Genomic DNA, 15,585 nt, shown 5'->3' with positions numbered 1-15,585 from the left:
TCTATTTTAGGCAGCCACAGTCTGCACAACAAATCCTCACAGTGCTGTATTAGTGATCGCAGCAATGATTGCCGTGCACGCCTCTGCTGGAGTCAATCATCCATTATACAGTGTTTTTTTGTGTTGTTTTTTTACTGCAGTGGCACATAGACAATCCACTCCCTCACACTGAACAGAGCCAGAGCACCAAACTCCTCCCTGTGTCCCTCTGAATGCTATAGAAGCGTAACAGAGATATTTGCCATTGAGAACACAAAACAGACTTGTTCTCCTTTTGAACACCGTGCTTTCTTCCTCCTTGAGGGTCCTGCAGTTAATCATGAATGGCAGCGATATGTTATTGCAACTTCCCTGTTCCAAATCTTAGCCAGAAAGACCCCTCATTTTTCTCCCAGTGTATCACTGACACTGCATAATTAAAACATCAAACATCAGCCGGGTGAGTGAGTCATATCCTGAGCAAAATATGAAACAAATGCGCGGAGCTATAAGTGTTGGGGGGGATTGGAGAGAGAGAGAAGGAAGAAGTAAAAGCACACCTCAGGGTCTAATTTGAACCATGTAGCTCCTCTGCAGCCGTGTGCCGATGTAAGAGGACCCTGACAGAAGGTGTGAAGGGAAAGTTTAGGGGGCATTCGAAACAGACAAGCAGAAATCAGTTTTAGATGTGCGCCTGAAAATGTCATCATATCATATATGCCTTTTCTCCACCCAGGAGGTCAGATCTTAGCGCTGGACTCTCATACTGCCTGACTTGAGCCATCTCACGCTGTCACAGACTCTGCTTTTACCTCAGGAGGCATCACTGATACGCTATAATAACCTCATCTGGACACCCAGGCCTCCGCCGCCCTCTCCGCCTCCTCAGCAGGTAACAGAATGCAGCGATCGAGGGGAGTGGATGGAGGGTCAGTCATCCAGATTCCTCACATGTTTCCACCTTAGTGCTCCAGAGTGTTTGGAATAGCTGGGATGCCTGCAGATTGAGCTGGCTGCAGAGCTAAGCTATAAAGGGGGACACGAGCAGACGGAGAAAGCTGGCGTTTCCAGCTCGAGCAGGGCGTTTGATAGTTTCGAATCCCTCGAGCAACGACGGGAAACGGCAAACAGGAGCACACTGAGCAGAAACATGTGCCCGCTTGTGCTAATGCAGCTTTACCTCTGATCAAAACGTCTGCTTCCCCTCCCACCTGACTGGCACTATTATACCTAATAAAAATAACACATGACTTTTTCCAGGGAGAAACACAGAGAAAAGCTGAGTGGAACTGACAACTTTATATCTCGTACATAAAATGAAGAATGAACAGATCTTTCTCCTGTCTTTATAAGTGATGAGGCTTTCTCTCCCACTCTTTTTGTTGTTGTTGATGTTGTTTTTACCTCCCTGGCTTTATTGCTCTTTTTATTTCAACGTCCTTTGCTCACAAAACACATTACACTCACACACATAACTACAAACACAGAGAGCAGGTCACTCCAGCCATCCTGCATGACTCACACTTTGCAAGTCAGGACTTCGGTCTGTGCTGACAGCGTTGAAATCAGGTTTGTTTCTCACCCCGAGCTGACAATCCTGAGCTAACTGCTGCTGCTCCTCACCTACGCATGCTGCAGCCAAAGATGGATTAAATTATGGAGTCACTAAGTAACTGTGTTGAGCATTGAAAATTACTTTTTTTTCCTTTACATCAAGTCAAAAATTATCACATTCTTGTGTGATGTTTGGAATTTAAGTTCTTATGTTGAGGTGACATTACAGTGAGCATGAAACATTAAAATTCATCTATGTAATCTTTGCTGGACAATAAATATGCTAGCCTCGAGCGATAATCAGACAATATTTAAGTGCTTAAACAAAGTTATTTCAAGCTACTTAAATCTGTGACAAATGTAGTGGCAACAAATTTGTATAAAAGCTAATGTTTGTCATTTTTAGAGATGCTTGCTTTTCACTTGCTAGAGAAATTTATAGATTGATGCCACTCTATGTTTATATGAAACCATAAACCCTGTGGCTGATTAACTTAGCTTAGCATAAAGACTGGAAACAGGGGTAAACAGCTTGCCTGGCTGTGCCTGAAATCTGCTTCCAGCCTCTCTAAAGCTCATTAACTAAAAATGTTGTGGAAAAAATGCTAATTTGCCATTTTATCGAGAGTTGTATGCTGGACTGCTTCTTGGCTCTGAGCGCTTTTTATTCTGACACGTGGCTCCTGGCAAAAAAAAAAAAAAAAGGAAAAAGAAAATATTTTTACACCAAATTGTAGATTTTAGTTAATGAGCTTTTGCAGGACTGGTGGGGAAGATTTTGTCACCCCTGAACAGGCGTGGGGTAGGTGTTTACTCTTTGCAGTCTTCATTCCAAGCTGGCTGATGGCTTCAGGTCCTTTAGCGAACACGCAGGCATTTGAGAGCTATCACTCTTTCCCATAACTCTCCATCAGAAAGTGAACACAAACCGTTTTAAAGTAATTAAAAGTTGTTGGGGTTTTTTAAAGAAATGCATTTTTAAAATCTTATCTGTGGAATGAAGGACTGTTTAAATGCTCAGCGTGATTTATTTAAATGCATATAATTGATATCATTTTGAGCCTTACTGCTGCTTCGTAGTTCTGGCAGGGAGTAAGGTATTTTTGCTGACTGCAGTGATTCCTGCAGTTCTTCTGTGGTGCAGCAGGAAGTCAGGTTAAATATTAGACTGTGCATCAGGGCCAAACTGTTCCCCTGAACTAACAGCTGCTTTGAGTGACAACTCACAGGATGTGTGCTTTGTAGTGCTTATAATCGGCTGCTCTTACCAGCAGCATTATCCGCTGCTATGAACTGAACTGATGCTATCTTCGAGGTTGTCCTCGGGGACACTCCTTTGAGGCAGTGGGGCTTTTGAAAGACTTTCGCTGCATTTTGAAAGCAGGTGTGAGTCTTTACAACATTCAGAGATGAGCCCAGTCTGTCTGGTTGTTGACTTTTTTCTTTTTGGGAAACTTTCATTGTCACAGATGGTGATAAAGTAAGCACTAAAGAGGGCTGAAGAAACAAACAAAAAGTGTTTAGCAGCTCTCTGGACTATGCCTCACAGACAGTCGTGCATTCCCAGCAAAGACCCAGCTTTCATTGTGTTTATATATTAAAGGAGGCCCCGGGAATAAATCACAGGGTCACTGAATGGGCTGTCTGAACTTTAACCCCTCTGCAGAGAAAAGACTCTGTGCTATGTCCTGATGTCATCAGCAAGTCATTACCACCAAGGCTCTCAACACCTCTGCCATCCCTCCCTGATTCACTCTGCCGAGCCGCTATTGGTCTAGCCCCCTGGCCATAGCACCTAAATCATTCTTGCAGCAGCAGTTATAGACTTGACCTTGGCTCTGTGCCGTTTTCCACTCCCCACTCCCACATTTAACCACGTTTATTGTTTCTCCGCGTCTCTTCTTACCACTCTGTCCAGTGGCAGGGGCATAAGATATTGTAAGTTAGGGGAGCAGTAAATTACTTCCATCCAACATATTTCATCTGGTCCTACTCGTAGTAGGGCAGCAGATGATTGTGAAAACACAGCCTGGGTCCAACCCATGTGCTAATATGGGCGTCTGAAAGCGACGGTTTACCGAGGAGGTGTTTAGACATGTGTCAGTGGTGCTTCACAGCGAAGCACGTTTACCTTTGTGTGGGTGAAAGAGTTTGTTAAAATGAACCTAAGGCGCTGAGGTAAAGCATATGTTTTCTTAAGGGACGGTGAGGTGAGCTGAGGTTAACTATTTTGACCGTGAATGCCAATCTGAGACCTAATTTGAGCTGAGTGTGCTCCTGAGGCGCGACCTCCTCACCGGGGCCCTGACCTTTACCCCGCCCCCAAGTTTCTTCTGCGCTTGAGAGAAACAGAAAGAGGGAACTAGAGAGAGTGACAGAGATATATGTCTGCTTAAGCATCTCTTCAGCCTGCATCCTGGAAAATAACTCCTGTGCATACATGACAGTACAATGCTTGCATTAAATAACCTTTTTTTTCTGTGCTCATTCCTGAATACATTTTTCTCTTCTGTTTATACGGTTTCCTGTACTTAGTAACAGAGGAAAGACTGCGAGCGAGACTTAAGAGTTCAAGTTGCAGCATGCCCACCTCTGGAGCACAGACTGACAGATTTATATTGTCGTCTACCATGTTGTTCTGCACTTGCAAGTTCTAATTGTGCTGTTGAGCAATGAAAAAAAGAATCTCTCAGCATGTACATGTTTTATTTTTCAGCCTTCTTGCCCACAGCAATGCAATAGAAACCTTGGGCTGGGCAAAGCAAAGCAGATTAAAAACTCCTACAAGGTTTATAGAATAACCGTGCAATTATAAAGGCACCCGGATAGACTCGTCTCTGCACAAGTGAACACTCCTCGAGACAATAGAGCTTTTGACTGCTTCATTTATATAAAAAGATCATTCTGGCACCAAACCTTTGGGACGGGCCAGGAAAAGTCTTTAGAATAATTTCTTCGTGTAAACAGACGCATGCTTTAACACGCGGGCTCCCGTCGTGCACTTCATTCATTCTCATTCCTTTTTAGAGCTTCGCAGTTTGGGTGCCCTGTTAGCATGTAACCCATCAATCATGATCAAATCACTGTGGAAAAATGGGACCGGGCCAGCACGGAGAACTGTTCCAGCAGGGAAGCATTTTAGCAAAGACTGATGGAACTGTAAATGTGTTAGTGGTGAAAAGTAGAGCGTGGTTAGAAAAAGAAGCACCGAAATCCATCTGGGAGCTGAGATGCAATGCCACGTTTTTACTGAAGAGTTTGCTTCACTTTAGCTTATAAATGACTAACTTTAAAATAACTACATTTAAAAAAACAAAACAGCGATACTTTAACCTATATGTGAAACATTTAACTGAAGCAGTAAATTAGTTGAATTAACCATGCATTCAGTTAGAAGGTACAGTTTACAACTGCAGACTGTTTGTTTTGGAGGCCGCTATGCTTTGCAGCCATTAGTTCTGCAATTATAAATCTGCGTAAGTCATCAATAAACAGCTGTTGGTTTCTCACATGCTAATAATTCTTCAGGTTTCCATTTGAGTTGACTAAAAACAAAATGTCACTGTCTCGCTAATTTTGCCCACTGTGTGTAGCGTGCTGTTAAAGGATAGATAAACTATAAAATAAATTCTTGTGCTCAGACAATATGACTCGTCAGCCTGGACACAATTCATCATCCAATGGAGTGTTTGTAGTAATTAAAGTCACCGCGGGAAAATCTTATAACTGTAACAGTGAAAGTCAACCAGACACACCTTGTAAACTGATCCCTGAGAACGCCGATGTTCTCACCAAAAGCTCCGCCCCTCTGTCCCTTCCTGTGCAGTTAACCTTGGGTATAAATGGCAGGATAAAAGCCCCCTCAACCCATCCCCCTACACACACACAAACACACCCTCACTGTTCCTTGCAAGTGCTGCCCAGCGTGAGTTTTCACTCCTTCAGCATGTCACCATAATTCACAGTGACAACAAACAACTGGCCATGCTACACATCACCCATGATCCCTAACAGAAGAGAGGACTGCGGTAAAGTGAGCCGTCATTTGTGAGCCGCGGTCAAGCCAGCCGCCTCCTATCCGCCGCATAAATTTCCTTGCGCTTTTACACCAGTCTTTACGGTAGCGCCTTTTCGCTTTATATCCTGATTGAAAGCCTAGACTCGCGCACACACGCACGCGTGTGAACAGTCACACGCACGCGCGCACACAAATTACAATGGAACAGCTCAATACAGCCATCGTGACAGTCTGGTTGCATATTCAAAAATTCATTAAAAATCATTCTTAAAAGTTGATGCCAAGCTTTCAACACAATCCTCTTCTCGGACACCTACTTTACCTCTGGGCCAGTTTTTACCCAGATTTACTGTAATATTACTCAGAAATCACAGTAAACTCATATTCAGTGCAATACAGTCAATGCACTACAATTATGTTTATTTCAAAAATTCATTAAAAGTCATCCTGAATAGTTGAGGTCCAACTTTCAACACATCCCTCCTCTGGGACACCTACTGTACCTGTGTGCCAGGTTTCATCCAGATTTACTGTAGAATTCCTCAGAAATTAATGGAGACATTTATTCAATCTAATACAGCCAATGCACTACAAATGTGTCAATTTTCAGAAATTAATTAAAAATCCTCCTGAGTAGTTGATGTCCAACTTTCAACACATCCCCCCTCTGGGACACCTACTGTACCTGTGTGCCAAGTTTCAGCCAGATTTACTGTAGAATTCCTCAGAAATTAATGGAGACATTTATTCAATCTAATACAGCCAATGCACTACAAATGTGTCAATTTTCAGAAATTAATTAAAAATCATCCTGAGTAGTTGATGTCCAACTTTCAACACATCCCCCCTCTGGGACACCTACTGTACCTGTGTGCCAAGTTTCAGCCAGATTTACTGTAGAATTCCTCAGAAATAAAAGGGTACTTGTATCCAATGCAGTCAGCCAATACAATTTAATTATGTCAATTTTCAAAAATTCATTAAAAATCATCCTGAGTAGTTGATGTCCAACTTTCAACACATCCCCCCTCTGGGACACCTACTGTACCTGTGTGCCAAGTTTCATCCAGATTTACTGTAGAATTCCTCAGAAATTAATGGAAACATTTATTCAATCTAATACAGCCAATGCACTACAAATGTGTCAATTTTCAGAAATTAATTAAAAATCATCCTGAGTAGTTGATGTACAACTTTCAACACATCCCTCCTCTAGGACACCTACTGTACCTGTGTGCCAAGTTTCATCCAGATTTACTGTAGAATTCCTCAGAAATAAAAGGGTACTTGTATCCAATGCAGTCAGCCAATACAATTTAATTATGTCAATTTTCAAAAATTCATGAAAAATCATCCTGAGTAGTTGATGTCCAACTTTCAACACATCCCCCCTCTGGGACACCTACTGTACCTGTGTGCCAGGTTTCATCCAGATTTACTGTAGAATTCCTCAGAAATTAATGGAGACATTTATTCAATCTAATACAGCCAATGCACTACAAATGTGTAAATTTTCAGAAATTAATTAAAAATCCTCCTGAGTAGTTGATGTCCAACTTTCAACACATCCCCCCTCTGGGACACCTACTGTACCTGTGTGCCAAGTTTCAGCCAGATTTACTGTAGAATTCCTCAGAAATTAAAGGGTACTTTATTCAATTCAATACAGTCAATACAATAGAATTATGTCAATTTTCAAAAATTCATTAAAAATCATCCTGAGTAGTTGATGTCCAACTTTCAACACATCCCCCCTCTGGGACACCTACTGTACCTGTGTGCCAAGTTTCAGCCAGATTTACTGTAGAATTCCTCAGAAATTAATGGAGACATTTATTCAATCTAATACAGCCAATGCACTACAATTGTGTCAATTTTCAAAAATTCATTAAAAATCATCCTGAGTAGTTGATGTCCAACTTTCAACACATCCCCCCTCTGGGACACCTACTGTACCTGTGTGCCAAGTTTCAGCCAGATTTACTGTAGAATTCCTCAGAAATAAAAGGGTACTTGTATCCAATGCAGTCAGCCAATACAATTTAATTATGTCAATTTTCAAAAATTCATTAAAAATCATCCTGAGTAGTTGATGTCCAACTTTCAACACATCCCCCCTCTGGGACACCTACTGTACCTGTGTGCCAAGTTTCATCCAGATTTACTGTAGAATTCCTCAGAAATTAATGAAAACATTTATTCAATCTAATACAGCCAATGCACTACAATTGTGTCAATTTTCAAAAATTCCTTAAAAATCATCCTGAGTAGTTGATGTCCAACTTTCAACACATCCCCCCTCTGGGACACCTACTGTACCTGTGTGCCAAGTTTCAGCCAGATTTACTGTAGAATTCCTCAGAAATTAAAGGGTACTTTATTCAATTCAATACAGTCAATACAATAGAATTATGTCAATTTTCAAAAATTCATTAAAAATCATCCTGAGTAGTTGATGTCCAACTTTCAACACATCCCCCCTCTGGGACACCTACTGTACCTGTGTGCCAAGTTTCAGCCAGATTTACTGTAGAATTCCTCAGAAATTAATGGAGACATTTATTCAATCTAATACAGCCAATGCACTACAATTGTGTCAATTTTCAAAAATTCATTAAAAATCATCCTGAGTAGTTGATGTCCAACTTTCAACACATTCCTCCTCAGGGACACCTACTGTACCTGTGTGCCAAGTTTCATCCAGATTCACTGTAAAATTCCTCAGAAATTAAAGGACATTTATATGCAATTCAATACAGCCAATACACTACAATTATGGAAATTTCAAAAATTCATTAAAAATCATCCATAATAGTTGAGGTCCAACTTTCAACACTTTCTTACTCTGGGCGTCCTACTGTACCTCTGGGCCAAGTTACATCTCAATTCACTGTAATCTTTATCAAAAATTGAAAGAACAATTATATGTCAATGCTGGATGTGTGTCCTTTCAAAGTGACACTAAATAACAGAACTCAGGCACATCAGGGAATAATCCAAAAGGCGGATTTATTAAACAAAAACAACATACAAAATATCTCTAACCCATACTACATAACCTAAAAAGAAACAAAGGGACACTTAGAAGCACAAGGAAACAATACTGAAAGGGCAAGAGACACAGTCCAAACATAATGTGCAATAATCCTTTCTGTCATCGTTGTATTTTTACTCAGTTGTATATAGTATTTGTATTCTATTTTTATCTTATTGTATATTTATTTTATTTTATTCTACTGTATATAGTATTTTATTTTATTCTATTCTGTACAGTTGTGTACTGTATTTATTCTTATTGTATTCTAATTTTTGCCTCATAACTTTTGCACTGTCCACTTCCTGCTGTGACAAAACAAATTTCCCACGTGTGGGACTAATAAAGGTTATCTTATCTTATCTTATCTTATCTTAATCCACAACTAAAATGCCAAAAGAACAAGTCATCCCACATAGCAGACGGGTCTTGCCTGGATCTGGTGTCAAGCCGGCACTGCTGGCTGACTTCTGGCATGGTAAGATGGCACTGTTTATATGATGGCATGCCACATTTGGCCTGATTGGGTGAATGTGACATGTTGTATAGAGCACTTTGAGTAATATGGGTGAGTAAAAAAGTGCTATATAAGAATCAGTCCATTCACTGTCTGAACAGAGTTTCGTCATGTTACTTTTGCACTATTATGTTCCAGCACATGTTGTTATTACATGGCTTACATGGCTAAGGTACACATTAGGCTGACATCTGGGGCCAGAGCTGAAACTGTTCTGGGCCAGCACAGGGCCAGCAGTGTGTCTGCAACTGGCCTTGTGCTGGCTCATGTGTGGGCCACCTCTGGTAAACCAGATCTGGGCCACCATAGGGCCGTCATTCTTTGCGGTACGCAGGCCATGTGTAAGCACATTGTGTGGGACAGATCCAGGCCATACCAATTTTGCTATGTGGGAGGAATTGTGTAAAAATAGAAACATCATAAAAATGAAAATGAACATAAAGTAAAATGTACTGAAAAGAACATCAGTATGGCCATCATTATTTGCTTGGAAAGTCTAAAGTTCCATGGCTTTGAACAGCCAGAGAACGCAATGCCCAGCTTAGAATGACTAAAAGTAACTTCTTTTAACATTCTGTCATTCTGCTTCTATATCAAAAATCCACTAAAAATAGTCATTTGAAAAAAAATATTCGCCACTTTTCATCAGTTTGGGTTCCTCTGTTTATAGCAATTTTTAGAAAAGAACCCAATACCTTTGTCACTATACAGTTGTACAGTGAGATACAGAGCATCTCCTACTCATTGCAAACATGCTGGGAGGGTGGCTCTATCCGCCTTAGTGCAGCTGCTGTACCATACTGTGATGCAGTAAGTTAGTAGGCTCTCAATGGGCGAGTGGTGGAAGGGTGAGCTGTAGTCCACAAAGAGCATTCTGGCGTAGCTCTGCCGCTGTTCTAGGTGACTCAGCACCGAGTGGAGGGTGATGGCATCTTCTGTGAATCTGTTTGCACGGTATGCAAACTGGTGGGTGTCGAATTCTGGGGGGAGGTAATCCTTGGTGTGCTGAAGGACTAGTCTCTCAAAGCATTTCATGATTACCGGTGTGAGGGCCACAGGGCAATAATAGTTCAGGCTGGTGATGGGAGACTTCTTTGGTACTGGGATGATTGTGGCTGATTTTAGACAGGATGGGATGGCTGCTTCATCCAGTGAGAGGTTGAAGATTCTGGTGGAGATGAGGGTGAGCTGGTGGGCACATGGTCTTAGCACTTTACCACTTATTCCGTCTGGACGCCTTCCTGGGGTTCACTGCTAGGAACACTCATCTGACATCGTGCTCCGTTACAGTGAATGGAGCGGTGCAGGAACCAGGTGAGGATGAGGATGGGAGCAGGGCTGAGGCAGATGAATGCTGCTGTTGTGGTGTTTCAAAGCGGGCAAAGAAGCTGTTTATGTCCTCTGCTAGCTGCACACTCAGGTTTTCTGTTTTCACAGTTCTGCCTCTGTGGTTTATGATGTCTATTATTCCATGCCATGTGTTGTTGCTGGACAGGTGGGACCCCTTTTCAGGTCAGCTCGAGCAGACCTGTACAGAGCTCTGTCAACAGACCTACAGGGAGTGCAGAATTATTAGGCAAGTTGTATTTTTGAGGAATCATTTTATTATTGAACAACAACCATGTTCTCAATGAACCCAAAAAACTCATTAATATCAAAGCTGAATGTTTTTGGAAGTAGTTTTTAGTTTGTTTTTAGTTTTAGTTATTTTAGAGGGATATCTGTGTGTGCAGGTGACTATTACTGTGCATAATTATTAGGCAACTTAACAAAAAACAAATATATACCCATTTCAATTATTTATTTTTACCAGTGAAACCAATATAACATCTCCACATTCACAAATATACATCTCAGAATCAGAATCAGAATCGTGTTTATTGGCCAAGTATATGTGCAGACACATACAGGGAATTTGGTTCTGGTAGATGGTGGCTCTCAAGCACAGCAATGTAAATCTCACACACACACACACACACACACACACACACACACACACACACACACACACACACACACACATAAGTGTCTATATATACACATTACACATACATACACAAAGCTATGTAAACCAACTATAAATAACGAATCTAAACTTATATACATAAAATACAGAAATGAATGAGGTGGAATGAATTCTACAAAATGTACATAAGGTGCAGTTGCAGTCTGGCAGTGGGAGCAGTGTGACAGGTCAACTGTTAAGAAGGGAGATGGCGAGGGGAAAGAAACTGTTCCTGTGTCGGGTGGTCCTGGTCTGCAGGCTTCTGTACCGTCTGCCAGAGGGCAGCAGATCAAAAAGTCTGTGTGCAGGGTGTGAGGGGTCTGCGATGATTTTCCCTGCCCGTTTCCTGGTTCTTGAGAGGTACAGATCCTGGATGGAGGGCAGGGGGGCACTGATGATCCTTTCTGCTGCCCGTACAGTCCGCTGCAGTCTGCTCCTGTCCTGTTTAGTGGCTGCTCCATACCAGACTGTGATGGAGGAGCACAGGACAGACTCAATGACCGCAGTGTAGAACTGGATCAGCAGCTCCTGTGGAAGACTGTACTTCCCCAGTTGTCTCAGGAAGTACATCCTCTGCTGGGTCTTTTTGAGGATGGAGTTGATGTTGGTCTCCCACTTCAGGTCCTGGGAGATGGTTGTACCCAGGAACTTGAAGATCTTCACAGTCGACACAGGGCTGTCTGATATGGTGAGGGGGAGCAGAGTTGAGGGATGTCTCCTGAAGTCCACTGTCATCTCTACAGTCTTAAGAGTGTTCAGCTCCAGATTGTGCTGACTGCACCAGAGTACCAGCCGCTCAACTTCCTGCCGGTATGCAGACTCATCACCATCTTGAATGAGGCCAATGACAGTGGTGTCATCTGCAAACTTTAGGAGTTTGACAGCAGAGTTATTGGAGGTGCAGTCGTTAGTGTAGAGGGAGAACAGTAGTGGTGAGAGGACACATCCTTGAGGGGCACCAATACTGAGGGACCGGGTTTCAGAGGTGATCTCCCCCAGCCTCACTTGTTGCTTTCTGTCTGTCAGGAAGCTGGTGATCCACTGACAGGTAGCTGGTGACACGCTGAGCTGGGAGAGTTTGGAGGAAAGAAGTTCAGGCACAATGGTGTTAAAAGCCGAACTAAAGTCCACAAACAGGACCCTGGCATAAGTTCCCGGGCGGTCAAGGTGTTGCAGGATGTAATGCAGCCCCATGTTCACTGCATCATCCACTGACCTGTTTGCCCGGTAGGCAAACTGCAGAGGGTCCAGCTGGTGGCCTGTAATGTCTTTCAGATGGGCTAACACCAGTCGTTCGAAGGATTTCATGACCACAGACGTCAAGGCGACAGGTCTGTAGTCATCCAGTCCTGTGATGGTGGGTTTCTTGGGAACAGGGATGATGGTGGAGCGTTTGAAGCAGGAGGGAACTTCACACAGCTCCAGGGATCTGTTGAAGATGCGAGTAAAGATGGGAGCCAGCTGTTCAGCACAGGTTTTGAGGCAGGAGGGTGAGACGCCATCTGGTCCGGGGGCTTTCCTGGGCTTCTGTTTCTGGAATAGTCGGCTCACATCCTGAGTGTGTATTCTTAGTTTCAGGGAGGAGGAAAGGGGGGTGAGAGGTGTGGTGGAGGTCGTTGAGTCTGGGATGGAGAGGGTGGTGGTGGTCGTTGAGTCTGGATTGGGGAGGGTGGGGGTGGTCGTTGAGTCTTGATTGGGGAGGGGCAGGGTGAAGGGGGGAGAGGTGGAAGGTGTGTTGGGGGTCAATGTCTGAAGCAATGTCCCTGGGGAGGGGAGGGTGGGGCGTGGGAGTCTGTCCGTCTCAAACCTGCAATAGAAAGTGTTTAACTCGTTGGCCAGGTCTTTGTTTGCTTCAATAGTGGGTGGGGGGCGTCTGTAGCTGGTGATTTCCTGCAGGCCCCTCCACACTGATGCAGGGTCGTTGGCTGAGAGCCGTTCTTCCAGCTTCTGGGAGTAGATCCTTTTAGCTGCTTTGATCTCCTTGGTCAGTGTGTTCCTGGCTTGCTTGTACAGGACCCTGTCACCACTTCTGTAGGCGTCCTCCTTGGCCTTGCGAAGATGTTGGAGTTTAGGAGTGAACCATGGTTTATTGTTGTTGTATGTGCAAAAGGTCTTTGTTGGCACACACACGTCTTCACAGAAACTGATGTATGATGTCACAGTGTCCGTGAGCTCATCTAGGTTCTCAGATGCAGCTTCAAAAACAGTCCAATCAGTGGAGTCAAAACAGTCCTGCAGTTCCTGCTTTGCTGCGTTAGTCCACTTCTTCACAGTTTTGACTACAGGCTTGGCACGTTTGAGTTTTTGCCTATAAACTGGAATAAGATGGACCATGCAGTGATCAGAATGTCCCAAAGCTGCCCGGGGCACAGAGCGATAGGCATCTTTTAGAGTGGTGTAGCAGTGATCCAGTATGATGTTGTCCCTGGTGGGGCAGTCTATATGCTGTCTGTATTTAGGGAGTTCGTAGTTTAGGTTTGCTCTGTTAAAATCCCCAAGAATAATTGTAAAGGAATCCGGGAATTTCCTCTCCAGGGTAGTAATCTGGTCAGCCAGCTCGCACAGTGCGTTGTTCGCGTTGGCCTGTGGAGGGATGTAAACTCCGACCAGCATGAAGGAAGAAAACTCCCGCGGTGAATAAAAAGGTTTACAGTTGATGAGAAAACTTTCCAAGTGTGGGCTGCAGTGTTTCTGTAACACTGTGACATCAGTACACCAACCTTCATTAATGTAGAAGCAGACTCCACCACCCTTTGTTTTCCCTGAGAGCTCTGTTTCGCGGTCCGCCCGGTGAAGTTGGAAGCCCGGCAGATTTAAGACAGCGTCTGGGACTCCCTCACTGAGCCAGGTTTCAGTGAAGCAGAGGGCAGCAGAGCGTGCAAAGTCCTTGTTAGTCCGGTTTAAGAGCAGTAATTCGTCGACTTTGTTTGGAAGAGAGCGGAGATTCGCGAGGTGAATGGAGGGGAGTGCCGTGCGGAATCCTCGCCGACATTCAAAAACAAAACAACAACAAATCAGCGACCAATATAGCCACCTTTCTTTGCAAGGGCACTCAAAAGCCTGCCATCCATGGATTCTGTCAGTGTTTTGATCTGTTCACCATCAACATTGCGTGCAGCAGCAACCACAGCCTCCCAGACACTGTTTAGAGAGGTGTACTGTTTTCCCTCCTTGTAAATCTCACATTTGATGATGGACCACAGGTTCTCAATGGGGTTCAGATCAGGTGAACAAGGAGGCCATGTCATTAGTTTTTCTTCTTTTATACCCTTTCTTGCCAGCCACGCTGTGGAGTACTTGGACGCGTGTGATGGAGCATTGTCCTGCATGAAAATCATGTTTTTCTTGAAGGATGCAGACTTCTTCCTGTACCACTGCTTGAAGAAGGTGTCTTCCAGAAACTGGCAGTAGGACTGGGAGTTGAGCTTGACTCCATCCTCAACCCGAAAAGGCCCCACAAGCTCATCTTTAATGATACCAGCCCAAACCAGTACTCCACCTCCACCTTGCTGGCGTCTGAGTCAGACTGGAGCTATCTGCCCTTTACCAATCCAGCCACGGGCCCATCCATCTGGCCCATCAAGACTCACTCTCATTTCATCAGTCCATAAAACCTTAGAAAAATCAGTCTTGAGATATTTCTTGGCCCAGTCTTGACGTTTCAGCTTGTGTGTCTTGTTCAGTGGTGGTCGTCTTTCAGCCTTTCTTGCACTGAACATAAGTTCCCTGCAATTTCTGAAGAATATTACAGTAAATCTGGCTGAAACTTGGCCCAGACGTACAGCAGGTTTCCCGGAGGAGGGATGTGTTGAAAGTTGGACCTCAACTACTCAGGATGATTTTTAATGAATTTCTGAAATTTCCATAATTGTAGTGTATTGGCTGTATTGAATTGCATATAAATGTCCATTAATTTCTGAGTAATTTTACAGTGAATCTGGCTGAAACTTGGCACACAGGTACAGTAGGTGTCCCAGAGAAGGAATCTGTTGAAAGTTGGACATCAACTACTCAGGATGATTTTTAATGAATTTTTGAAAAATGACATAATTCTATTGTACTGACTGTATTAGATTGAATAAATGTCTCCATTAATTTCTGAGGAATTCTACAGTAAATCTGGATGAAACTTGGCACACAGGTACAGTAGGTGTCCTAGAGGAGGGATGTGTTGAAAGTTGGACATCAACTACTCAGGATGATTTTTAATGAATTTTTGAAAATTGACACAATTGTAGTGTATTGGCTGTATTAGATTGAATAAATGTTTCCATTAATTTCTGAGGAAATCTACAGTAAATCTGGATGAAACTTGGCACACAGGTACAGTAGGTGTCCTAGAGGAGGGATGTGTTGAAAGTTGGACATCAACTACTCAGGATGATTTTTAATGAATTTTTGAAAAATGACATAATTCTATTGTACTGACTGTATTAGATTGAATAAATGTCTCCATTAATTTCTGAGGAATTCTACAG

At 43.2% G+C, this 15,585-nt stretch overlaps 1 protein-coding gene across 1 annotated transcript; it reads right to left on the bottom strand.

Annotated features, from left to right (window-relative positions):
• Positions 1-9,843: 9,843 nt before the first annotated feature.
• Positions 9,844-14,123, bottom strand: LOC146695782 (uncharacterized). The gene is made up of 2 exons (XM_085478555.1): positions 12,659-14,123; positions 9,844-10,290 (listed from the first exon to the last, which is right to left on the bottom strand). Exons 1-2 carry the CDS (start codon positions 13,718-13,720, stop codon positions 9,844-9,846), a joined length of 1,509 nt encoding a protein of 502 aa, XP_085334681.1. The 5' UTR covers positions 13,721-14,123.
• Between the last annotated feature and the right edge of the window lie 1,462 nt (positions 14,124-15,585).

Source organism: Copadichromis virginalis, linkage group LG13 (genome assembly GCF_057382275.1).
Source record: "Copadichromis virginalis isolate Kocher_CV1m ecotype Utaka linkage group LG13, C_Virginalis_male_GT1.1, whole genome shotgun sequence".
In the NCBI taxonomy this organism is placed as follows: Eukaryota; Metazoa; Chordata; class Actinopteri; order Cichliformes; family Cichlidae; genus Copadichromis; species Copadichromis virginalis.
Note: the sequence above shows the minus strand (reverse complement) of the source record. Positions and strands in the feature narration are given on the sequence as shown.